The sequence below is a fragment of the Bison bison genome, unplaced genomic scaffold, assembly GCF_000754665.1.
Source record: "Bison bison bison isolate TAMUID 2011002044 unplaced genomic scaffold, Bison_UMD1.0 scf7180017864239, whole genome shotgun sequence".
Taxonomy (NCBI): domain Eukaryota; kingdom Metazoa; phylum Chordata; class Mammalia; order Artiodactyla; family Bovidae; genus Bison; species Bison bison.
The window spans coordinates 1,763,763-1,789,169 of record NW_011494811.1 but is presented as its reverse complement, the minus strand read 5'-3'; the positions used below and the strand labels follow the sequence as shown (position 1 = coordinate 1,789,169).

Below are 25,407 nucleotides of genomic sequence, written 5' to 3'. Positions count from 1 at the left end.
TGATAGGTCTTTTCCAATGATTCTGCTCTTCGCATCATGTGGCCAAGTATTGCAGTTTCAGCTTTGGTATCAGTCCTTCCGATGAATATTCAGGGTTTATTTCCTTTAAGACTGACTGGTTGGATCTCCTTGCAGTCCAAGGGACTCTCAAGAGTCTTCTCCAACACCACAGTTCAAAAGCATCAACTTTTTAGCGCTCAGTCTTCTTTATGGCCCAACACTCACAACCATATTTGACTACTTAGAAAAACCAAAACTTTGACTATACAGACCTTTGTTGACAAAGCAGTGTCTCTGCTTTTTAATATGCTTTCTAGGTTGGTCATAGCTTTCCTTCCAAGAAGCAAGCGTCTTTTAGTTTCATGGCTGCAGTTGCCATCTGCAATGATTTTGGAGACCAAGGGAAAAAAATCTGTCACTGTTTCCACTTTTTCCCCATCTATTTGCCATGAAGTGATGGGACCAGATGCCATGATCTTCGTTTTCTGAATGTTGAGTTTTAAGCCAGTTTTTTCATACTCCTCTTTCACCTTCATCAAGAGGCTCTTTAGTTCCTCTTCACTTTCTGCCATAAGGGGGGTGTCATCTGCATATCTGAGGTTATTGATATTTCTCCCGGCCATCTTGATTCCAGCTTGTGCTTCATCCAGCATTTTGCATGATGTACTCTGCATATAAATTAAATAAGCAGGGTGACAATATACAGCCTTGACGTATTCCTTTCCCAATTTTGAACCAGTCCTTGGTTCCATGTCCGGTTCTAACTGCTGCTTCTTGCCTTGCGTACGGGTTTGTCATTCTCCAAATATGCTGTGGGACGGAGCTGGGTGTTCCTGGTCTGTCCTTACCAGGAAACTCGGGCAGAGTGGCCCGTTCAGCAGTCCAGGAGGAGAGGATGTGCTGCAGCTCAGTCAAGGGCAAGCTCTGTCATATTTCAACATGACCTGTAGAAGCAGGATTCGGGGCACTTGGGCTCCAGTTGCATCTTTGCCACGAAGAGACTCTGGAACCTGGCATCAATCCCTTTTTGTTTCTGAACCCTGGTTCCCTCATTTGAAAAAGGAAGGCATTCGATTATGTGGCTGATAGTCTACTCATTGTTTCTTTAGGGGCAAAGTAAGGTCATAAGAGGGGGAGTCTGGAAGCAGGCGATAGAAAAAGTGGGGCAGTGAACACAGCAGCAGTGGCCCTCTCTTCCTGTCTGTACTTTGGCTGTGGTGCTGGGACCTCAGGGATGTGACCCGGTGGGTTGCTATGACAACAAAGCTTCATGAAAAGAGACAAGGCCCGGAGTGCTGGGCAGCACAGAAGGCCTCTGTGGCGCTGAGAGGCACTACTGCTGGGAGTGATGAGACCCCTCCCTTCCCATGCCAAGCTGCATGTAGGCCCTGGGATGCTGGCTGTGCTATGGGTGCCCACTGAGGAAACCTGTCACTAAGTGCCAAGGAGAAATCTGGAATCATCCAGAGCAGAGGTCTGTCAGTCAGTGCAGAGTTTTTACAAACCTCAGACCTGCACATCTAAATCAGAATAGTCTCCCATTTTACAGAAAAGGAGGACTGCCTTAACAAGACGATGGAATGATGAAAGCCAGGATTTCCTAAGTTTCTATTTAGTACCAGGCTCTGTAGCTTTCTACTCTCTTCGCTGAGAAAGTAAGGTAGCAATAGTTCCTTTTTTGGGTGACAAAACTGAGACACAGGGAGGATAGCTTGTCTGAGTTCACATAGCATGCACGTGTGCACAGTCGTGTCCAGCTCTTTGCGACCCCATGGACTGTAGCCCACCAGGCTCCTCTGTCCATGAGATTTTTCATGCAGGAATACTGGAGTGGGTTGCCATTTCCTTCTCCAGGGGATCTTCCTAACCCAGGGATTGAACACGCGTCTCTGGCGTCTCCTGCATGGGCAGGTAGATTATTTACCACTAGCGCCACCTGGGAAGCTCTTCACACAGCAGAACCAGGGTCTGAAAGCAGAGATAGCCATGCTTTTTTAGTTACCCCCACGTTTGTCTTCCAAAGTGACCCAGTGAAAAGACAAACATCCAGGGTAAGAGCTGGGAAGGCTGGCCACTGAGGCCCTTCCTGAGATGGGTGAGCTGTTGACATGTCTGTGTTCCTGCTTCTCTGGAGCTTCCGGCTCCTCCCAGCAAAGCCTGTGTCCATCTCGAGACCCTCTTACCTGCACTGACAGTGATGGCCTCCATGAACTGGTCCCTCCAGGAATGGGTCCCCACGACCAAGGCCAGGTTTGTCTTCCTAATCAGCTTGTCCACGGTAGTCTGTCAGGGAGATTAAAACTTGGAACCGTGAGGTCAGAATGCTCAGAACCGGCACTTTGTGGGGGTGAAAGATACTCTGCGCTCCGGGGGGCTCCACGTGGGTTCTGAAAGTTATGCATGAAATGGCCTCAGGGGGCATCCTCTGGCATAGTCCTTCTACTGTCCTCTTCTTTGGTTGTGACTGCTAACATTGGATATTTAAAGCAATACAATAAAGAATAACACTAATGCTGTCAGTAAACCTAGACCTGGGGTAGTGAATTTCAGTACATTTGTTTTAAAAATATAATTAAATAGTGATGATACTTTTAGGGGTATTATAGCTCATTTGTTCCATAGGCCTTGTAATATCTCCTCACTGTTCCTAAGTTACAAATGACCAGCACTGTTCCATGTTACAAATGGGAAAACTGAGACTGGGGTGGGTAAGTGATTTGTGCAGTTTCCACTTTATGTATTCAGTGGTGACGTTAGAACAAAACTGCTGGTCTTCTACCTCCCACCTCATTATTCTGTTATTCAGTTACATCTCACGTATGGCCTGACCTTGAACTCATAGGACTCCTCGATGATGACCTCTAGTTTGGGGTGTTCACCCAATATTGGCTTTCCCATTTCTGCTATCCTCTTGGCTTCTTCTTCTTCCACAGTCAGCTTCCTGTCTGTCACCTCTGCAACAAAACAAAACCAGACGAGCTTTAGCACATTTGCCATTCCCTGGAAGTCTAAATAAAGCTCAGAGTATTAGGCATTGGCAATGGGCATACAGGAAACAGCTCTTGAGGACGGGGATTTTGTGTACTTGTTAGTGCCTCTTTTTATAAGCTGCTAAACAGACCATGAAGGGGTTCCTTGCATGTTCTGAGTTTAACATTCCTCTTTACATTTTATACCTGGCTTGGGTGTTGAGGGGAACCTGACCCAAAGACCTTCTGAGAAGCAGCACCAAGTGAAGCCCCAAAACATTTGATGAGATATTGAAGAGCTGGGAACAAAAGCCAAATCTCTTGACCTTTAACAGTTTTGAACTGTTGGGCATGACTGGCATGGCTACTTCATATAAAGGTTCCTGGGGGTCAGAAGCACATTTCAACCAAAGGGAATGTCCACTGGCTCACATTAACATCTGTCTCCAACATTCTTAGGACTGTAACTTCTGTAAGGGACAAAAAAGGATGTTTCCAGGAATATCTACATTTCATACTAGTGAATATTAGCCTCACAATGAGAAACTTGGATGACTTCCCCCAAAATGTCATGATTTCTAAATGAAAGAGCCCTAGAATTTCGAAGGAACCAGGCACATTTCTTCTGAAATACAATACTTGTTTAAAAACACACAAAAAGAAAGTTCTTCCTTTATTTCTTTCTGAGGCATTCCCGGTCGCCCCTCAGTATCTTGACTCACTTACAATCCCTTCTCAGGTTGAACAGTTATAAATTTTTTCCACTTCAGCTGGTGAGTCCATTTTAAGACCACTTCACCATGAAGACGTGTTTTCTGGATTAAAGTGAAACAGAGATTGAATCTTTTTATTCCCCTTTGATTAGAAAATTTCTCTTGGCAGTCTGTTTCTTTCAGAGCTCGTTTAAACATCTTTCCATCCGAGTCCACATTCTTACATGCAATTAATTCTTTTATTTGGCTCTTTAATTGCTTATATTCCACACAGTGAATCTCCCAGGGGAGTTTTCTAGTCCTTGAGTAATCTCAAGGACAAAATGGGTCAGAGGACAAGAAGGTCTTCTTTTCTTTCTATCTTGGGAATTGGTGAAGCATGGTGAGGGGTGAGACGTGAGCTCTCGAGGTTGTAAGGAAAATAATTTACTGGAAAGATCGTAAACCAGAGGGTCTGTTTTATATAAGAATTTTTAAAGCTGTTTTGAATGAAGACTGGTAAGAGAGTGTGCAGTGGATTCCTGGGCTGGCTGCTGTATTCAGTGCTTCTGGCTCCAAAGGCAGAAGGCGATCCCCAGATGTGGGGAGCTGTCCGTGGTGCTGTCCTCCCGCTAGTGTTGGTGACCACTTTTGGAAACAGTTACTTCTCATGGATCAACGTCCTCCTGTACATTTCTAAGCATATACCCTCTTGCAGCCTGACTTCATTTAGTCCATATGAGCCTCTTATTAGGTAATTCTGAAAATAACTCTGGCTATGCAGTCAGTGATCCTAGAAGCCAGACTGCAAACCACTCTGAATAAAAGCCTTTGTAAAAACATATATATGTAGATTCTTTACAAAAAAAGGGGGGGGCATTCTTTTCCTATACTTGTGGTCTTTGGGACCATATTACAATGCATATCCTAGTAGAGACAGTTTTATTCTACTAGACAGTATTATATACTCCTCCCTCCCCATTTCCCCCATGTCATACTTTACATGTGCCACAAGAACTTTATCCCAATATAATGAGCTCTCCAGTGACTTATAAATGTACCTGTCTAACCCCTTGTCTACCTATCAATCTAGCACTGTATCCATCTGGCAGGATATTGATCTAGCTACTGACCTGTCCAACCCTGTGGTGACAGTCAGTTTTTCCATCTAGCTCTCTGCAGAAATCACTTTGACAAATAACCAATCCTCTATCTTTGGATCTCCCACAGCCCCACAGAGGTACTTGCTCTCTCTCTCTCTCTCTCTCTCTCTCTCTCTCTCTCTCTATATATATATATATATATCTGTTAATGATTTATTCACATGCTTTTAAATAAATTCTGATTTAGTATCTTGGTTTGGTAGTAATTCCTGCCTTACCTCTGTAGTGATCATTTCTTTACATTCAAATTAATTTTTTGAGAGGGTGAGAAGTCTCAAGCCTTAAAGATCATAATTATTCTGATCACTTGTTTATGTAACCTCTCAATTTTGAGTGTAGAAAATAAATGACAGGTGACCTTGATATTCAGACTGACTAAACAAACACTTAGATCTAGGAAAAGGAGGAGGAAGGGGGAGAAGAGAGAATGAACCTATTAATAGGATGGAAGATTAAACAAATATTGGAAGAGAGAAGAGCTTGCCAGGCCAGACTGGAACAGATTGCCATGAATGTCCTACAGACATTCTCAGAAAGAAATGGGGCAGTGTAGTCAGTGCCCTAACTCCCAGGTCCCTGAGCTTGAAGGTATAGCTCAGATTGAACACATTTTCTCTCCATTTATCATGAGGCATTGTGAATCACATTTGCTTGGCCACCTGGAAAAATCCAAACAATTGAGATTTCCAGTGAATTTAAAGTCTAACCAAGGGCTCCTAAATTGAAGGTTTACAGATTGAAAGATCTAGGAAATGACACCTTTTCCTCCCTATTTTAGCTTCTACTGGTATCTGTGCCAGTGTGTTAAAAGTATAATGAAGCTTAAATTAAATCACAATCTCTGTTTTGAGCATATGTATGTGTGGCTGGTAGTGGGTAGAGGCAAGAGTTGGAACAAAAAAGCCTGAATGCCTTCTCAGGCGAGAAGATGAGCTAAGTGGAGAAGGAACACCCAATGCTTTGACATTAAAACCTGGGAGAAGAGTGGAATATATGGGGTTGGAGGTAGTCATTATCTTATTGATATAAGAGGAAGCAATAAACTAAGGAAGCTGAAGTAGTTTTTTCCAGAAAGGGAAAATGTAGGGGGTTATCTACTTTTTTTTTTTTTTTTGGTTTATGACTCCAAGGAGGTCAGTGTCCTTACTATGTAACCTGCCCTTTTCTCAAACTCAGTGTACAGCCTATGGTGACTATCAATGAATTCTGAAAGATGTTTTGCATCTCAAATGACCTTACATACGTATAAATGACCTTTTATATGTTCAAAGAACTGATGAAATGTAAAATGTTATTTTAACATATATTGAGACACCTTGTATAGCTCACTTTGTCTGCACCAAGAGTTACAGAATTGCCCATATGCCGGCAATGCCTTCCTAACGGCTCACAAAGTTGGATATTGTCTGTGATTTGATTACACGGACGCAAGCGTATTTGGTACATTTTTATGACAGGCTCTAGATTCTGTGTGAGAATATCCCCAATATAAATTCTCCCAAATTTCTATATCCAATCAAATAATTGCCCCCTCACCCCATAATATTCTAATTATTCTTGTCGTTCATGGCACATGTGATTTCAAAGATCAATGACAAATGAGCCAAAGTTCTAGAAATTTAGGTTTCTGCTGTGATGAGATGGAAGATCTTCAGGATCAATAAGATTCCAGATTCCTTAAAAACTACTTTTCATGTTCTCACAGCAGCACCTGATTATTTCTCCCCGGACCCCATCCAGATCAAAGTATTTTCTTTCTTATTCCATCATGATCCTATTAGGAGAGTCAGCTCTGACTCTCATCCTCTCTTGTCCCACAACATGAGACGATAGAGGAATTAAGACTCAGGAGAAGTGTATGACCTCCCCCCATTTCTTCAGTAAGTTTCAGTTCTCTTCCTGGTCTCAGAGAGGACCAACTATGCCTTTACCCACATCCACTGAAATAGTGCTCAAGGAATTGTCTACCTCCTCACAATCACTTGCAGTAGGGAAATAAATCTCCTGGTCCTTAAGAGAACTTAAGCCCACAGCTCCTAGTAAATAAAGCAAAGGATATTGGTCTTAAAGTAAATAATGGCACTGGCAAGAAGCAGAAAAAGGGATGGGGGGAAGACACCTCTTACCTGTCGATAACAGGAGCGCTGTTTGCAAATGGGTACCAGACAAAGGGAAGAAAGAAAAGGAAAGAGCATTAAGGTCCCATCTCAAAAGTATCCCCAGGTTTTGTGGCTGCAGTAGCACAAGGAAAGCAGTGAGCTTAGTAGGTGAGAGCACTGTGGCCACATGCAAAAGGCAGCAATCGGAGCATGCGCAGCAGCCGCAGCAAGAGGTGTGAACTACTGGAGAGACCACTGAGTACCAGGGCCTTGCAGCTGCAAGTTTTCCCCACAACTTCTCTGCAACCCTGAGGGCTATGGATAGAGGAATGAGGATGGCGGGAACTAAGTAGGTGAAGCAGAGACCGAGTTGGCCATTCGTGATCTTCTAAAGGATCAGGTTATCACATCCATTCTGTAAAGGAGTGAGAATCCAGTTATCTTCAAACTGTATAGGTTGCAACCCTACCAGAGCTTTGAGTATCCCTAAAAGAATAACCTCATGAAAAGATAAATCCTGCAAAATGTTTTCCTTGAACAGTGTATCATTTTATAGAGAAAGGCTGGAGGTTGGAGGCCATGGCCTCCTCCCATTTTGCATCGACTCTACCTACTGTGCAAAGTCACTGTGAAGCCAACTGCAAAGTCATTGCAATGAGTAGATGTTCAGTAGAGGTTTGCCATTTGCCACCTATTTTGGCAATTGTATTTTTCACAGATCCTGTGGGGTTGCATCACTGAATAGTGTTTTGTTTCAGAAAGGACAGGCTAAGTCAGAGTCTAGATATTCTGGACCAGACAGACTGTCATACTGAAAGCTACTGACAGATGGGAGAAGACAAATGCAAGGTCCTTAAATGGTCTGGTAAGCTGAGTTAAAGATATACCCAGCACAGGTCTTTCCTAGCCCCTGAGTTTTCACTTATGCTAAACTCTCCTAGATTTCGAGATAAAATAAATTCTTGTAACATACCATTTTCACTTTGATGGTGTCTTAGTACAGCACCTCCCTCCCTGGCTCTTGTTAAATAAAAGCCTGAGAATATCCTGCTACATACTCCTGGTGCAGCTGGCAACTGATGGGGATTGATGAAGAATGAGTGAGGCAGGGGGCAGGGGAAGGCGTCTGTAAATTGTTTCTTCTAAAAATCTCTAAGAACACAACTCAGGTCTGTAATTCCAAATTCACAGCCACTGAAAACACATATGGATACAGAATCTTTATGGTACATAATCAGGGAGAATAGCAGTTGACTTTTTCTGGTTTCTCCCACATGGAATTCTAAGGGGCAATGGATCAAAGGATCTTTGTACTACACTGAGATGAGAGATAGACAGATAGCAAGACAGCATGCTCATTCTACTCCTTCTATGGATTTTCACAGAAGAGCCTCTCCTGGCCCCCAAGTTCCAGTGGAGAGTAGAAAAAAAAGAAAAGAAGAGTAGAGACCCAAACAAATCAGTGTACCCAGGTAGGCCAGACAAAGGGCAGCTCTTCCAGAAAAGTCCCTGCTGCTCTGGTTTTCACTGAGACACCCCTCCCAACACCAGGATCGACTCTAGCACTATGAGAGGACTTTCAGTCAGCTGCACTGCACTGTTTCCTGGTCGTGTCTATATGACCCTTAGACTTTCCGCTTAACAGTTATGGATGGATCAGTGAGATCCAGGTAGACACACTGAGTGACAGGATGCCTCCAGGGTGTTTCTCCTGCTCTGGCTGATGAGAGAAGCTGGAGCTGAACTTTTCCCTGCGTTGATCCCCCAGGGTCAGGTGATTGCTCAGATACCCCAGGGACAAGCAGGAAAACAGCACAACTCTGAGCATTTGGAAGTATCTGAGCAACTTGTTAGGGGGAGCCCAAAGTGAGTGAAGTGAAGTCGCTCAGTCGTGTCTGACTCTTTGCGACCCCGTGGACTGTAGCCTACCAGGCTTCTCCATCCATGGGATTTTCCAGGCAAGAATACTGGAGTGGGTTACATTTCCTTCTCCAGGGGATCTTCCCGACCCAGGGATCAAACCCGGGTCTCCCACATTGGAGGCAGACACTTTAACTTCTGAGCCGAAGAAGGCACAAACAGGCTTCCAATGTCCAGGCCCAGGCCTGACAGCCTTGATCATACTGCTCAGAGTTGCTCTCAGTTGTCTACTGCCAAACTCTAATGCTTCCTCTATTCCTGGGCAACTGTGTTTCCTGTTCATCCCCTCTTATTCCCTCCCTTAGTTTGTCCGGAGGATTTAATCTCCCCTCTGAAATCTGTTTTGTTTGCCAAGAATATAATCTCTTACTTCAAATACAGCATTTCACTTTTTTTGTAATGCAATCGTCACTTTGACCATGCACCCACTATGCTATGCTCTTCGGAATGCCTAAGCCTCTCACATGCAGCAGTGATAATGAAAAGCAATGTCCACTGCGTTGTTTCTCACTAGGAGAACAGCAGGACATTCTGGATATCAGGATGGGATTTCATTTGGTTCTGAGTCTAGACAATTGAGTTTTATGACCTCTCACCTTGTGGTCTAATGCCAAAATATGGGACGATCTGAAGAAACTGAAAATAAACCCTATAGATAATAGAAACTGACAGAAAATGGACACCTTTCCTATTGGCAACTTCCATCTTGGTCACTGGGAAAAGATCTAGGGGCATATCACACTTGTAGCTCGATGAAATCCTTCTCTTCTCTTCTACTGCCTCCCCCAGGATTGGACTCCATCAGGGCTCTGCTGACATCTCCTTGGACAGCGAATCTATTGCAGTGAAAAGGGGTCCTCAAATGAAGAGTAGCCTGAGGCATTTATGTTTGGTCAAGTCTCTTGAAGATCACAAGATTTATCTTAGGTCACTCTCTGTCCTGCTGTTGAATGGTCTTTATTGGGGAGGCAGAAAAGAAAAGCCTCTTCACTGGTAGAATAAAGTCATGGATGGACTTGCGACTCACTCTTCTTGTCTGGAGAAGATTGCCTTCTTTCTAACCTCCCTGTGTGATCCTTTGTCCAGCTTTCATTTGCACATAAGTAGCTAGGGACTGTGGACATTGATTAAGCTAGTTGATAATGGCCTTAGGTGTCAGCTGCGTCCAACCAATCATGAAGACGTGCAGTAAAGGCAGATGGGAGATGGGAATGAGGTTGGGCAGACTTTGAGACAATTTCTGAGACTAGTCCAGGTGGCAGGAACACAATCTGGGAAGCAACGGAAATTACTCTTTTCTTGCAGCACTCTTTGGAAATCAGGCTCATGGCAACATATTAGGTGGCCAAGAAGAGAATGAATAATGGAAAGCAGACAGGGCTTCTGCTTCTCCAACACCAGATGTGACCAAACCAGTGTGGGCACAGAAACAGTCAGATTTGCAGAGAGAGTCAGAAGACAAGGGGAACTGAGCAATCATTCATGTCTCAGAAGACCTGGGCACAAGCCTTTGGGAAGGTAGTGGCTGAATATCGGATCTGTCTTCACATTGTTGTTTGTCATGTGAAGTAGTGGCAGAAGCATCATCTTTTTTTGACAAACAAGTAGATCTCACCGTTCTATCCTCCATGAGGCTCCCAGCAGCACATGTGTCCTGAAGGGGAGTCTAAATGACCCTCTCTTGGCATTTCCCCAAAGCATTCTTACCCACATATACTCCTCCAACACTTTCAAAGGTGTAGCTTCCAATCGTTTTCTTCAAGGGAAGAAATCTTTCCTGACATTGACCTTGGTTGCAACATAATCAGTCCCTTAGGCAGGTATCCCAAGATACAGGTCCTGAGGAAAGGAGGAGAGGAGGCCACGTCTCTGGTGTGGGATGAGGGTTATCTCAAGACCTGGGTAATGCTCTCATTTGCAGACGCCAAGCCAAGGCTGCCTTCTGTGAACTGTCCAACATCTGTTTCTCAAGGATCAACACCAACCACACCATTGAGAGTCCCTCCTATTGGAAAATCCAAAAGGCCATACTCTGGGCCGGCCCAATGTCAGTCTTTTTCCAGGGCCTTCTGGCTGAGGTGATTTCCATACCTGGAGTTAATCACTTCACTTTTGCAGACTCAATTTTCTGCTTTCAGGACTGCATTACCCTAAAGCAGTTGGAATAAAGTACCCCGCCTTGGGCTAGACAAGAGGTAGAACGAGATGGGGTGGGATGTCAAGGGAAGGATGAACAGCTCAGGGTTCCAGATTGCATGACTACCTTGGAAGCCAACTTTCCCTCAGAGAACTCCCAGAAGTGTGACCTCTGACAACTGGTATACCTTTCCACGTTTTGCTCTACCCAACTGTGAAATAGCCAGATAAAACACTTACCTCCATGAAGGGCAAAGGGGCCCATGGGCCACTCTGCAAGTGAAAAACCTGCCAAGCACTCCACGGAGGTTGGGAGATGCAGCAGAAGACTGTCAAAGCATCATTGCAACACGGGATCCAGCCCCCACCCCAGCCCCTCCCCAATTCAATCCAGGCTAGAGAGAGAGGAGGGTAGAAGGAGAAGAAGGCAGGGAAGGGGCACAGGCATGCAACGCATGCATTCCTTTCATCTTCTCCTCCCCATCCACCAAGGAGTTGGTTGGCACATTTACAGGTGACTTTGTGTGGGGTGGGAAATGGGGCAGGGGTGGGCGGTGGAAGAGGAAGTGCAGGGGACATTGGTAATCAGATAATTGGAACACAAGGCAGATGTAACTCAGCAGGGTCATGAGGAGTTGAGGCTGCACTGTGCCCAGGAGGTGAAAAGGAGGACTTGGAAATAAGCTAAGGCTAAGAAGGCAGAGATGATACCGAAACAGGGTGAGAGCGAGAATACAGGAGGGAAAAGAATAAAAAAAGTCCATTGGTCAAAAGGAGGAGGGAAGAAAAAGAAAAAAAGGGGGAGGGGAGAAAAAATATAGTTGCTTTTTGTTCTTGTTGCTTTACAGCTTGTTTAAATTTTTTCTTTTTGTTTTATTTTGTTTGTTCATTTTTTTTTTTTTTTAAGAATCTCACACCTGATATTCCACGTTCCATCCATTTCGGCTCACCAAGGACAATGAAGAAATTCTCTTGCCTTTCGTATTCCTCCTCATCTACTATTTTAACCCTTACGGTTTTCCTGTAGGGACAACAAGAGAGAAAGTGTCGACTGGGTCGGAAGCTTGGTTGGTCACCCGGAGCACAGCCTTTAAAACCATTCCCCATCACTCTTGGCACATGCAGCCCAGTCCCGCCATGGTGGCTTTTGACAGGACTCAGTGGATTATATCATTCTTATGTCAAAACTGGTCTTAGCTTTTCTTATCTCCTTGGTCAGAGCTGTCCTTACGAGTGAGAGGGAAAGGGAGTCAGAAGGCAAGGGAAAGTGGGCAAAGGAAGGGATCCATGAGGATGGGAGGGAAATGGGAAGGAAGAAATGGGGTGATGGTGGGGAGGAATCATTTTCGATCCTGCTGATGGTTAGTACAAAGTGAGTTGGGCAGCACATTCCATTGGGTGTCACATGGTAACTGGCATTTCTTTGGGGAGTAGGTGGACTGCTGGCCTATGGGGGTGGCCCAGGGCTCTTCTACCACAGAGAATGTCAACAGTTTCTAGCTAGAGGCTTGTTTCCCTCCCTTGTGTCTATACCCACTTCATATGTGAGCCTCATAAAGAAAATCTTAAAAGGAAAGTATTTTTGAGGCAGGCAAATCAGAGAGAAAGAGAAAGGAAGGAAGGAAGGCAGAATTCTATCATCTTCATTCTTTACCTTGTAGGGCTTTAGTGGTGGGAAGTAAAATAAATACGTATTAACCACAGTATGATGTGGGACTCCTTTAAGAGTTACAGCTGATGCATTCCTGAAAAGTGTGATGAAAATGACACAAATCATCAATTCTAAATCATCTTTGGACCTCTATCACATGGGGGTGATGTGTCTCAAAGCTGGCTTCCTTAAATGCAGATTATTAGGCATCAGGGGGACATGGTGATGGAGGTTTCTGCTCATTTTTGGGTATCTTAGCAAAGCATGTGCTTACTCACTCAGTCATGTCTGACTCTTTGCAACCCCATAGGTGGTAGCCTGCCAGGCTCCTCTGTCCATAGGGATTCTCCAGGCAAGAATACTGGAGTGGGTTGCCATGCCCTCCTCCAGGGGATCTTCCCAACCTAGGGATCGAACCCAGGTCTTCTGCATTGCAGGCAGATTCCTTACCATCTGAGCCACCAGGGAAGCCAAAGAACACTGGAGTGGGTAGCCTATCCCTTCTCCAGAGGATCTTCCTGACCCAGAGATTGAACCGGGGTCTCCCACATTGCAGGCAGATTCTTTACCAGCTGAGCTACCAGGGAAGCCCCAAAGCATAATATCTATTAAAACCAAATCATACAGGAAAGCAGTTTCCAAGAAAATCCTTTCACAGACTGGCCTGAGGCTGGTTCAGGTCCACTGTCATTGGAGAAGTTGCCATGTGGGCCTGGATCTCTCTGCGTGGCTTCTCCTGGTCCTTCATGGAACCACAGTGGTGTCAAGAAGTCCTAATAGTGAGCCCTAATTGTTATTTTCTGCTTTTTAGTTTGTATTTTGTTTGTTTTGCCTGGGACCTAAATGTTCTCTAAAGGGTAAAATGTGCTAACAAATAATAGTGTAAAAAGTTTCATTAGAACCTCTGATGTTCCTGTTCCATTCTGAAGACAGGGTGGGCTTTATCATCTATACAGTGTTAGGCTGATCTAAGGTGCTTTGTTGGGCACAGGACTTGCTGTGCATTTGTGGTGTGTGTGTGTGTGCTTATGTGTGACCTTTTGAGCACTTTCTGGACATCTTTCCACACCTTGCTCAGTGCACCAAAGACAAATATCACTGATTGTCAAGAGGCATTTTCTGGGACTCTCTCATCCTAGATGTGGTACCCTAGGGCTGTCTACAGGATGTGAGCCCGGCCTGTTTTTCCACTGCAGGGACTCTGCTGGGGGACAAGTAGGGGGTTCTTGCTCTGTGACCCTGGGCACGGTCTGGAGAGACACGATTGATGGCTATGCCCTCCTGCACAGTATGATCCATCTGAAAAAAGGATTTTATGTCTTGTCTCTTGGAGGCTGGGGTGTATGGGGCCATTTAAGTTGAAGCAGAAGCTCTGCCCACTCTGAGGAGTCCTGTGACTTCTTGGGGAAGCCTCCCCTCAGGTCAGAATCCTCCCTCCCATCTTCTAACTGCCTTCACACCTAGATGCCCTTCACAGGGAAAGCAGAATATGACAGGCAGGTCTTCGATCTAGACCTAGAACTCAAACCTGTACTTTCAGCTCAATCAAGGTCAGGGAGAGAAAAATACCCTTGCTCCCAGGGATATGGTAGTTAAGCGGCTCTCACCTAAGGCCTGCCTTGAGGAATGGATGAACCACAAATAGAACCCAAATCCAAATATATTGATCGTTGGTACCCAGGGACTATCAGCTTAGCCCTGAGAAGAGCTGCCCCGTGGACCTCGGCTAAGAGCTGAGCCAGTGTTCCAGGGCTGCCCTTCTGCCTGGAGCTGTGCTATCTTTTCCTTCCTTGCATCCTAAACCACTCGGGAGAAGCAGAGAGCCTCGTATATGATACTCTCAGGGCTGGTGCTCTCTCTCTCTCATTTTTTCCCCAATATCCATTTCCTCATCCCACAAAAGTTAGCACTGGCTCTTGAGCATCCCTCTTATGATACCATGTGACAGGCTGGCAGGTGTTAGGGCAGAGCTGGGTGCAGAGAGAGGAGAGGGAGAGAGGAAAAGAGAGGACAAGAAAGGAAACAGGGACAGTGAACCAGAGAGGCAGAAGAAGGGGAAAGAGAAGGTGACAAATGGGTAGGAGAAAGGAGGAAACAGAAGAGGAGAAGAGGGTGTTAACGTTAGTGTGCAGGACAGGGTACTACACCTTTCTGAAAACTCATATCCACCATGCGGGGGCCCATCATCTCAATGAAGTAATTCTTGTTTTTCTCATACGCCTCACCATCAATTACCTTGATGTGAACTGTTTTGCTGTGGATGGAAAAATAAGGATCATAAGCAGGGAGTAGACTGGGGGGCTAGCCAGCCGCAGAAGAAACAGGAGGAGAAAGAAACAGGGAAAAGACCCAGAAAGGTCAAATATCTGCCCCAACACCATAGGAGCACAGAGGAGAGTGGTCGCCCCAGACTGCCTTCCAGCCCCACTAGACTCCTCCCAGGCTTTGAGTGGCTTCATGGCATTATTAGACTGGAAGATGCTCAGGCTTTGCAGTTAAAGGATCTAGGTTGTAATCCTGTATACGCTATGTGACGTTGGACGAATAATTTCTCTGCTACACAAACAGGCCGAATAACACTAACATCATCCCAGGGCAAACGTGAGAGCTGTGAAATATACATATAAAGGCTCAGACATTTAGGTTCTTCTAAAGCATTTCCTTCCTTATTCTGTCTTGCTTTTAGAGCAAAAGAGAACTAAAAAAAAAATTTTTTTTTCTTTTGAAATCAGCTGATACTGACTTGAAAGGTTTATTTTATAGAAAGGGCAGAAAGGGCAGTGTGTGGGGGATGTTGCTGGCCCGTGGGAGTTTTGCCTGGAACCAGTCCCTTTCTCTGTGTTTGTGACTATCACAGGGAAGCCTAGAGGGCGGTTTGGCTCAAGTCACACCTTCTGGTAATTCACAGCAGTTGTCAAACACTACCGATCAGATCTGCAAATGAGCTTCTGTTGTCAGAGGAACACACGGACTGGATCACAGGAACTCTGACTCTCTGAATTACGATTAATTCATAAATCCTACAGCGATCTTATGATGAGCACAATTAAGTTGTTTTTTGTGCTAAAAGGAGTTGTTCTGTTAAACATCGAAAAACAAAAACCAATTTCAGGAACCCTGTTTTGCATATTTCTTTACTTTAAAAAATACTTATTACCAGGAGCTTCAAAGACAGAGGCAGTCCTGAGCCTCTCCCAGGCTATGCTTGATGAGGGGGACGTTTCCGGATCAGACCCCAGATACTAAGCGGGAGAGACGTTGCGGGATGAGGGTGGGCATGGAGCTGAGTCTCAGCGGTGGGAGAGAACGGGCCACATAGGAGCCCTGCTCAGCTGCCCCAGGGCATCGCCCTTTCCCACTCGGGTGCCGCGAGGCCTGCCCTTGAGGAGACGGAGGCTTTCAGCTTCACCCTTTGTTATTTAGCATAAAGTAGGAATATGGCTACATTGTGACTTGGAACAACCTCTCTTCTCTCCTGTGCTTTCCCAAGTCACTGTTAGAACTCTGGATGTCTACAGAGCTTCCATCAGCCACACTGTCGATCTTGTAGATGTCGGTCCATGGCTCCTGAAGTGAATGTAATAGCAGTTACTAACGCACCCAGCCCCTGCCACCCCACTGCTTCAAAAACGGGCTCCAAGACCTCATCACTTGTCACACCCACCCCAGTCACAGATTAACCTGGCCGGTCACCAGAGAGTGCAGGAATCACCCATTGGGGTCACTGAAAGGCCACAATCCTTTGGCCTTCTCTCCTCCGGGGCAGTGGGGTTTGTATCAGAGATGGTGACCTGGGGTCAAACCCCGCCCCACCTCTCAGTTAGCTGGGTGACCTCAGGCGACTTGCTAGAGCTCGCCAAGTCTCATTTGTAAAGTGGAATACTAATACCTCTTCACAGCGTTCCTAACTGAGATAATGCGTGCAAAGCACTTGGCAGGTTGTGCGTTCCCTAGTAAGTGCTTAATAAATAGCCACTATCATTACTAAGAGTAATATAACCCCAGTTTGGTGCATCGAGAGTAATATGTAAAGAAATCTCATCTCCAGTTATTGAATCAGAGGATAAAAGGGAAGTCAAGAAATAGAACTGGTGACCCAAGAGGTAGCACAGGCTAGAAATAGAAGTCAGGTCAAGAAGGAACTGGACAGAACAGGATCATAACTGCCAGATGGGTTCTTAGAGGGGCTTGGAATGTTCAAGGTAGTAGCATGGAGAGCGACTCTCATATTCTCCCCCAATCTGGCTTTGTGTCCCTGCCAGTGACAAGTTGTGGGCTGGACAGACCACATGTCAGGAACACAGCCTGCCTTGTGCTTGTTTGATTTTCAGTGAATGGATAAACAGAATGAGAGAAGCCACTGACAACTTAGTTGAAGACCGAGAAATGAGGCCAGACAACAAGTAGTGGCAAAAGAAATTTGGCTGAGCGAGGAGGACCCTCTAGTTGGAAGGTGTCACAGGGGAGGAGGCAGGATGTAAGACTCCCTCCCTGAGATTGCTTGTGGGGAAGGCACCACATCTGCTTGGGCTTAAGGCATGGCCTGGAGAAAATTGAGAAAGTTCTCAGTTCTGCTTAAGCCACAAATCAGGCCAGAAGAACATTTACATTTATTAAGGGTCACCAGCCGAGTCTTGAGTTCTCTTTCTAAACTTGTTCTTCTCCACTGCAGTCAATGGAACCATCATCTATTTAAATCCAGAATCGCCTGATTCCTTCCCTTCCCCTCATCCCTCCCCATTGACAGCCCCCGCCCGATGCCCACTTCTGACCCTAAAACATTTAATTTATCACCATCTTCCCTCTATCAAGACCTAGATCAAAACAACATTACCTGTCCCCTGGACTTTGCAATAGCTTCCTAAGAGGTTTTCCTGCTCCTGACTTTGCCATCCTCCTTCAATTCCTTCCCTGCATGACAACAGGGTTATCTACTAAAAATAAAATCCAGGTCTTACCATGCCTCCTTAATTGGAATAAATACAAAATTCTTACTATAGCCTATAGGATCTTATATAATCCAGCTTCATTCATAATGTTTTCCCTTTGCTCATGGATCCCAGACAGACTGTCTTCCTCTTCCTTAAATCATTGCCCACTTAGGGCATCATCCTTGCTGTTCCCAGTGCCTAGCTCTGAGCTTATCCTTGTCCTTTTGATGCCACATAAACATTCCTTCCTCTAGAGGCCATATTACCTCCTTGGGTCTCTTTCCTCCCCACCATGCCCACCCCTCCACCCTGGATCACTTTCTATCATGTTCCATCAAGTTACTTACTATGCCCATTCCCTTCAGTACACTGATCACAGCCTGAAGTTAGCTGGTTAGGTTATTAGCCTACTTGCCTATAGTCTATCTGTCCACATTAGAGTGTAAGCTGCCTGAGGACAGGGAGCCTGTCCTTCTTGTCACTGTAGTCCTAGTGTCTGGTGTAGAGGAGGCCCTTCGTCATGCCTTCCCGACATGGCTAATGGCAAAATTCTAACACATTACAAAATCATAAAATTAATCTGAAATTCATGAAATTCAACATGAACCTGAGACTTCATGAAATGAATCTACTTTGCCTTTTTACAGTGAAAATATAACTCATTAGGAACAAAAAATATATTGACGGCTACTTTGATGGAATGCCTAAGCATTCTCAGTGGGACAAAGAGGATGCTGCAGCTGCTGCTGCTAAGTCGCTTTAGTCGTGTCCGACTCTTTGCAACCCCACAGACAGCAGCCCACCAGGTTCCCCTGTCCCTGGGATTCTCCAGGCAAGAACACTGGAGTGGGTTGCCATTTCCTTCTCCAATGCAGGAAAGTGAAAAGTGAAAGTGAAGTCACTCAGTTGTGTCCAACTCTTCACGACCCCATGGTCTGCAGCGCACCAGGCTCCTCCATCTATGGGATTTTCCAGGCGAGAGTACTGGAGTGGGGTGCCATTGCCTTCTCCAACAAAGAGGCTAGAAGCCCACATGTCACTGAACTACACCCTCAGCGTATTTCACCTACGCTATCTGTCCAGTCTATGGGACATGATGTTGTTCTTTCCAACAACAAGCCAGGACCTAACCCTACGCCAGGGTTTAGGCTTGGGCTTCTGAACCCTGCCTCTCTCCCATTCCCAATTCCTCCTTCTGCCCAGCTCATGCACGTGTGCTCAGTCTCACTTCTCGCCCAGCTCTTTGTGACACCATAGACCGTAGCCGGCCAGGCCCCTCCGTTCATGGAATTATCCAGGCAAGAATACTGGAGTGGGCTGCCAGTCCCTTCTCCAGGGGACCTTCCCTTCCGCTCAGTGGCAGATACTAAATGGTCATGGGGTCAGATTATCCTGAGCAGCTGTTCCTAAAAGCCAGTCACGCTTTCAGAGACAGTATGTCTGTGCCTGCCTTTCCTCCGAGCCTTCTGCAGAGGGAGGTGCCAAAGCAGGCAGCATTCCCAGCTAAGACTGATAATGCTGCTTGAAAAGATGCCCCCAGAACCTCGCCCACCAGCAACTGGGAAAGGATTAGGAAACATATTTCTGGGCTGCCTAGCTGGCCTTCTCAGAACATTCTTTTGTATGAGGAAATCCAATTCCAAATCAGGACCTTGTGAATCTCACTTAACACAAGGAAGGAATCTAACATAACATATACTTTCCATCTCATTCAGTGCCGTATGAACTTTCTCACTTCATCCTTACTTGAGCCGTGTAACATAGGTGATATTCCTTCCACTCTAAAGATGATAAAACAGATGCCCAAAGAGGTTAAGTAACTTGCCCAGAGTCACCCAGGTAGGAAACAGCAGAGCTGAGGTTTTAGCATATGTCCCTTATTACTCCTGTAGCTTATTTTGTACAAGCAGGTGGGTAAACTCTGGGTGCCATTCCCCAGCTATGGCCACAGCAAAGCAGCACAGAATTCTCCCATTTAAATTCAGGCAGCATAGGCAGGTAATAAAGGGATCTGACTCTGCTTTGCAATGTGAGTAGGTGGCTTCTTAACCCTTTGGCCCTCCCTTGCTGGAAATAATCTCTAAAGAATCCCTGACTTGGTGACCTCTTCCCTCCTGATTCCCACTAAATGACTCTTCACCACATCAAGAAGGGTTCCTTTTCATCATCTCTATATTTATCCTGGCCGCTCCAGGCCAGCTAACACTCACAAAGCTTCCTTGACCCAGGGCCGTAGGACAGAGCTGTTAGCCTTTCTGTGGGAGCTTTCAGAAGCCTCACGTCTGTGCTGGGTTCTTCCTTTAGTCCTTTTTATCTCTCAAGTCGGTGCCAGCAGCCCCCGTCTCTCCCTCTGCTAGGTTTCTGGCTCTGAACCCGGGCAGAAAAGCCCCTCCCACCTCCAACACAGCCTGACAGCCCAACACTGACATCCCCACCTCTGCCAAGGTCTGGGGGAAAAGCTTCTCATCTCACGAGAAGGCTTAAGATGCTCTCATTGGGTTTCTCTTGAAAATCGATGTGTCATAAGGTCCCCAAAAATAGCACTTCTCAAACTTCGGTGTGCATGTTTTCCCTGGGAATCTTGTTAAAATGCAGATTCTGAGTAGGCAGGTCTGGGGTGGGGCCTGAGATTCTGCATTTCTAACAAGTAACCCAGGTATTTGGATGCTGCTTGTCCAGCCCCCAAGACTTTTGGGGGAAGTCTCTCTGACTCTACTAAAAACTCAGGGAAAAGGACGTAGCTGCTCAAAAACTAGTGCCAGTCAGGGAGGCGGAGCTGAACTCGAAGTCTAGCATTTCAGCAAAGGCTGGAGTTGGGTCCATTCTGACACTACATTTTTTTTTTTTTTAATTTCTTAAATTTGCTTTTCAGCCATACCATGTGGCATGTGGGATAGCTCCTGACCAGGGATCAAACCTGTGCCCCCTGCAATGGAAGTGCAGATTCTTAACCACTGGATTGTCAGGAAAGTCCCTTGATACTACATTTTGAGAGGCGAATTGGAGTGCACCCTGAACAGTGTGACTTGTTGATGAAGACATCATGTTTCAAATTAATTGACTAATATTTAATAGTGCTTACTTCTGCCAGGTACTGCCCTCTTTGGGCACTTCATTAGAATTATATATTAGATAGAATGATCAGAATTCTAGAATTATATATTAGATTATAGAATTATTATATTAGATAATTCAATCTTCACAACAAACCTATGAGGTAGGTACATGCCAGGCAAGGTACACAGATCATCTCATTTAATTAGTATTTACCATAACCCATGTAGGTATGTACTATTTTTATTGCCATTTTATAGATGAGGAACTAGAGGCCCAGGCAAGTTAAGAGACTTGCCTAAGGTCACAGTTAAATGAGTGGCAGAGCTGGGATTTGAATTCAAACAGTGTGGCTCTGAAGGCTGACCTTCTAATCCGAATTGGATATGTGGATCCAGAGGAGAGGTGTCTGCTTGGGGAGGAGATGGCACCCACTCCAAATGGTCCTGGGGCCATCACAAGTGGTGTGTCCAAAGGACCGAGGCCATTGGCCAGAAGGCAGACTTCAACTCTACCATATACCATTACATCAATGAGATCAACTGATTTAAAAGGGAGTGATCACCCCACTTCTGGTGGTATGCAAAAGTTGGATGATGGCCATGCATGAAAAGGTGTGTGGAAAGGATTCTACATGCCACAGGAGGTCAAGGAGATGACCTGTAAAGAAAGATCAACACTCAGTGGTGTGCTGGTAAACCTGTTCATTGGGGGAAAAAACAACAACAACCTTGATTTGGGGTGATGTCTTCCATGGTGTAAATGCTCCCACTGTAGTAAATTTTAGGGTACGAGTAGTTTGAACAACCAGCTTGCAAAAAGCTTAAACACATAACAATCAGCTCTTGTGAACTGGTAAAAGCCAGTTCCAACAGACCACTGACAGTTTCAGATTCTACCAGCACGTTCCAGAGAGGTTATGATGAGAAAAGGGAGTTCTGATCAATTTACAAGTTATTTTACTACCTTTACTACCTGTGAGTGTTTGCTCAAAATGGGCAGCTATCTTAAAGAGCTTATTCACATAAGCCTTTGGGGAAAAAAGGCTCAGGGATTTGGTTTTTAAAATAGATGTGGGTGGGTGACAAGACTGCGGTAGGTTGAATTTCTATAATGCCCCATCTTACGTGGAGCCACTGCTGATGGCCACTGCCGATGACCATCCATTCAAGGGATGGTCTTTGTTGTGGTTTGACTTTGTTTTGAGGAAAATATTCTGGAGTAAATTTTAGTCTACTGTAGCTAATTTGTTATAGAGGAATTTTGTGTAAAAGAAAAGGATCATTCTGAACTTTGCAATGATCCCTTATACATTTTCTGAGAACAAAAATGATCAGCTATGTGAAAAGATTTTTCAATGAGGATGCCAGCATTTTATGAAAAACCAGAACTTATTAGATGAAAGCAGTTATTGAATCTTTCAAATATACTTGATCATGCACAAACCATAAGCATTTTTCTCTTAAACTGGAAATAAATCTTTATCTGTTAGAAACAATGTAGCCAAAATATGTGAATCTGAAGAATTTTGTTGCCAATACTTAATGGCAAATATACAAACCAAAGTTGGTAAAAATGTAAAATAGCATGAACAAAATTTGCATTATACCAGATTTGAACATCTAGTAAGATTCACATTTATACTAAGTTTTCAGCATTGTGTTCTTCTGCGTTTTTTTTTTTTTTTGCTTTTATTAAAGGTTTAAAACAAACAAACAAGTCCCATCTTAGCACAACATGTATATCAATTATACCTCAATAAAAAATAAAATACAATGTCCCCTCAACAATGTCCTACCTTAATTCCTGGAGCCTGTGAATATGATATCACCTCCTCATGATGTTATGTGATATGTTATGTTACCTTAAAATAGGGGGATTATCCAAGTGGGCCTGACCTAATCACCAGAGTCCTTAAAAGCAGAAAGCTTTACTTCTGGCTGAAGAAAAAGGAAGCCAGAGGACTTCATGCATGAATCCCTTTGAAGCATAAGAAGGATACAGCATGCTGTTTAATGATGGAGGGCATCCCGTAAAGCAGGCAGCCTCAAGGAGCAGAGTAGTCTCTGGATGACAGACAGCAAGGAAGGGGGCCCCCAGACCTAAAGCCACAAGAAATTGGATTCTGCCAGCTTCCAGAATGAGGCTGGAAGCAGACACTTCCCCAGAGTTTTCCAGACAAGAGCCCAGCCACCCACACATTGATTTCAGCCTCGGGAGACCCTGAGCAGAGAACTTAGCCATGCCATGCCTGGATTTCTGAGCTATGGAATTGGGATTTAGGTATTGTGTTACATCTCTAAGTTAATGACACATTGTTTCACAGGAACTAATATGAAAGGCTTTTTAAAATTTTATAAAGTCAGGAACTGAGCCAGATGATCTCTTGGAACTGTCTTGCAGTGTCTATTTCGTAATCAAACTACTTTGTCCTGATGTAGAGCCACTGCTAGGCTCCACAGCGCCTTTATGCAAAACTGAGAAAAGATATAGCCTTGGAGACACACAGCTTGGCAAGAAGAAAGCTCCTTCCTCCAGCTTCCAGAGCAGCAGGTCATGTCAGACAGCTGAGCTTGGTGAGGAGAGTGCTGGTTGAGTTTTGAGTCTTCACTCAAGGGTCTTTATGCAGTGCACAACCTGTACAACTATACATGGCAGCCTCGTTTGGCAGACTCTTGCCTGATCGACGGTTCCTCACACATGCTTGAACCAACAAGAATATGGGACAGGTGAAGGCAGAGACATGGATTTCACTGAATAACTTTCTGCAGCCTGGGGAGTGGCCAGATAGGTGGGAGGATGAGCAGGCAGGGAGGTACAGAGTGGGAGGGAAAGGTGTTTGGGTGTGTAAGGAGGAGCACGCACAGGATTTCTGCTGCTTTGGTATCTATGTTGTACCCTTCTGATGAGCCTGCTGCTGTGTGCAGCTTTTACATACTTAGGACTAGTTGGGCTGATCAGAGGAAACCCATAAGTATGGGTGGCTTCCCTTAGGCAAAATGTAGAAACGTTCTGTCTCTACTGACAATTAAGATCGGACTGCTGGGCAAGGCGATGGGCGCATACCAACGTTTGAAGACTTCATGTGCATCCTGTCCATTTGGGACTGTCTGGGCTCATCACTGGGTACCATAACTCACGGCCCATTCCTTCCCTTTCCTAATCCCCTGCTTTCCCCATACCTGAAGAACTTCTTACCTGGGGCTAAAGGGAAAAGGACATCTGAAATTACTGCATGACTATGAACTTAAGGCTTTAGGGTATGTTTAGAGCCAGAATAGTGCCAAAAGTCCCCATAGGGCCACTCATTCTGTTTCCCATAGGTCCGGACAAAGTGAGAAAATCTTTTAATGTTTTAAAAATATGGTCTTCTAAATAGGCACCCTTTCTTTTTTCCCTTTGTGCTTTCTATTTATTATAACTCAAGTAAAATATTCTCAAAGATATATGGAATTTAGAAAGATGGTAACAATAACCCTGTGTACGAGACAGCAAAAGAGACACTGATGTATAGAACAGTCTTATGGACTCTGTGGGAGAGGGAGAGGGTGGGAAGATTTGGGAGAATGGCATTGAAACATGTATAATATCATGTATGAAACGAGTCGCCAGTCCAGGTTCGATGCACGATACTGGATGCTTGGGGCTGGTGCACTGGGACGACCCAGAGGGATGGTATGGGGAGGGAGGAGGGAGGAGGGTTCAGGATGGGGAACACATGTATACCTGTGGTGGATTCATTTCGATATTTGGCAAAACTAATACAATTTTGTAAAGTTTAAAAAAAAAAAAAAGCATACAGAGCAAAACATGGAACTTCCTCGTTTCTTCCCCCGTCCTTTTCATTTCTTGCTCCTCAGTCAGCAGTCTGTCTGCGTTTCTGGTAGACACCCTTTCTTTGGAAGGCTGTCATGCCTCACAGGGCAGCCCTACAGGGTAGAAAAGACTATAGATTTTTCTCTCTCTACCTTTTCATAGAGGATATAGACTGGACTCTTCATTCCAGGAATTAGATGTTCTCTGGAATATCCATCCCTCCACACACTTATCCATCCATCCACCCACCCATCAATATGACCACATACTGATCAAAAGCATGTTCCTGCCCTCACAGTCTGGTGGTGTGAACATGTACAGAAAGTACCGTTTTCCCCCTGACCAATGCTTTTATGGCATTTCCATGGCAAAGCAGGTAATATTAAGCTCTAGGAGAAACTTCTCAGTGGAGGCATCAGATTGCACTCCTCAAGCACAGCAAATCTGTCTTGCTTTGAGCATGCCACAAACGTCAAGGAGGCTCCTAAGCTTGACTACGTCTCCTGGCCACCATGCAAAGATAAGAGCCTATGTGAGCACATGAGGAAAAGAGCCCCTCCACTGTCTAGCTGCAATGTCTCTGCTGGGAGAAGACTGCTCTTCAAGCCACAATAAAGATTTCTCCCCCTCTGCTGCCCTATGGTAGGGAGTGCTTCATGCTCTTGACTGTGTGTGTGCGCACATGCTAGGGAAACTATCTATGACAGGGTGGGGAAGGGTTAGGTATAACCCACTGTACATTGGAGGGAGAATCTGGCCTTCTTGAAAGAAGTCTCTGCAGGAGTCTTACTTAGTTATGCACAAAGGGAAATTCAATTTCCAGTCCCCATAGGTCTCATGTGTGGGTCTCAGTTCCATATGTGACTCAGTTATTTACAGCCCTATTGGTAAAGCGTCTGTCTACAATGCAGGAGACCCAGGTTTGATCCCTGGGTTGGGAAGATCCCCTGGAGAAGGAAATGGAAATCCACTCCAG

The 25,407-nt window shown here is 45.0% G+C and overlaps 1 protein-coding gene across 4 annotated transcripts in view; it reads right to left on the bottom strand.

The window, feature by feature from the left end:
- SLC8A3 (solute carrier family 8 (sodium/calcium exchanger), member 3) overlaps positions 1-25,407 on the bottom strand; it is a 170,851-nt gene that overhangs the window by 5,292 nt on the left and 140,152 nt on the right. For 2 of the 4 annotated variants that reach the window (XM_010846675.1, XM_010846676.1), the window contains exons 3-6: positions 14,778-14,884; positions 6,951-6,968; positions 2,830-2,954; positions 2,184-2,283 (exon numbers count right to left, since the gene is read on the bottom strand). In XM_010846675.1, the coding sequence (XP_010844977.1) occupies positions 2,184-2,283; positions 2,830-2,954; positions 6,951-6,968; positions 14,778-14,884 (350 nt within the window). Of the gene's footprint in view, positions 1-2,183; positions 2,284-2,829; positions 2,955-6,950; positions 6,969-11,896; positions 12,001-14,777; positions 14,885-25,407 lie in introns of all 4 variants that reach the window. The other 2 variants (XM_010846678.1, XM_010846679.1) reach the window with 2 other exon arrangements.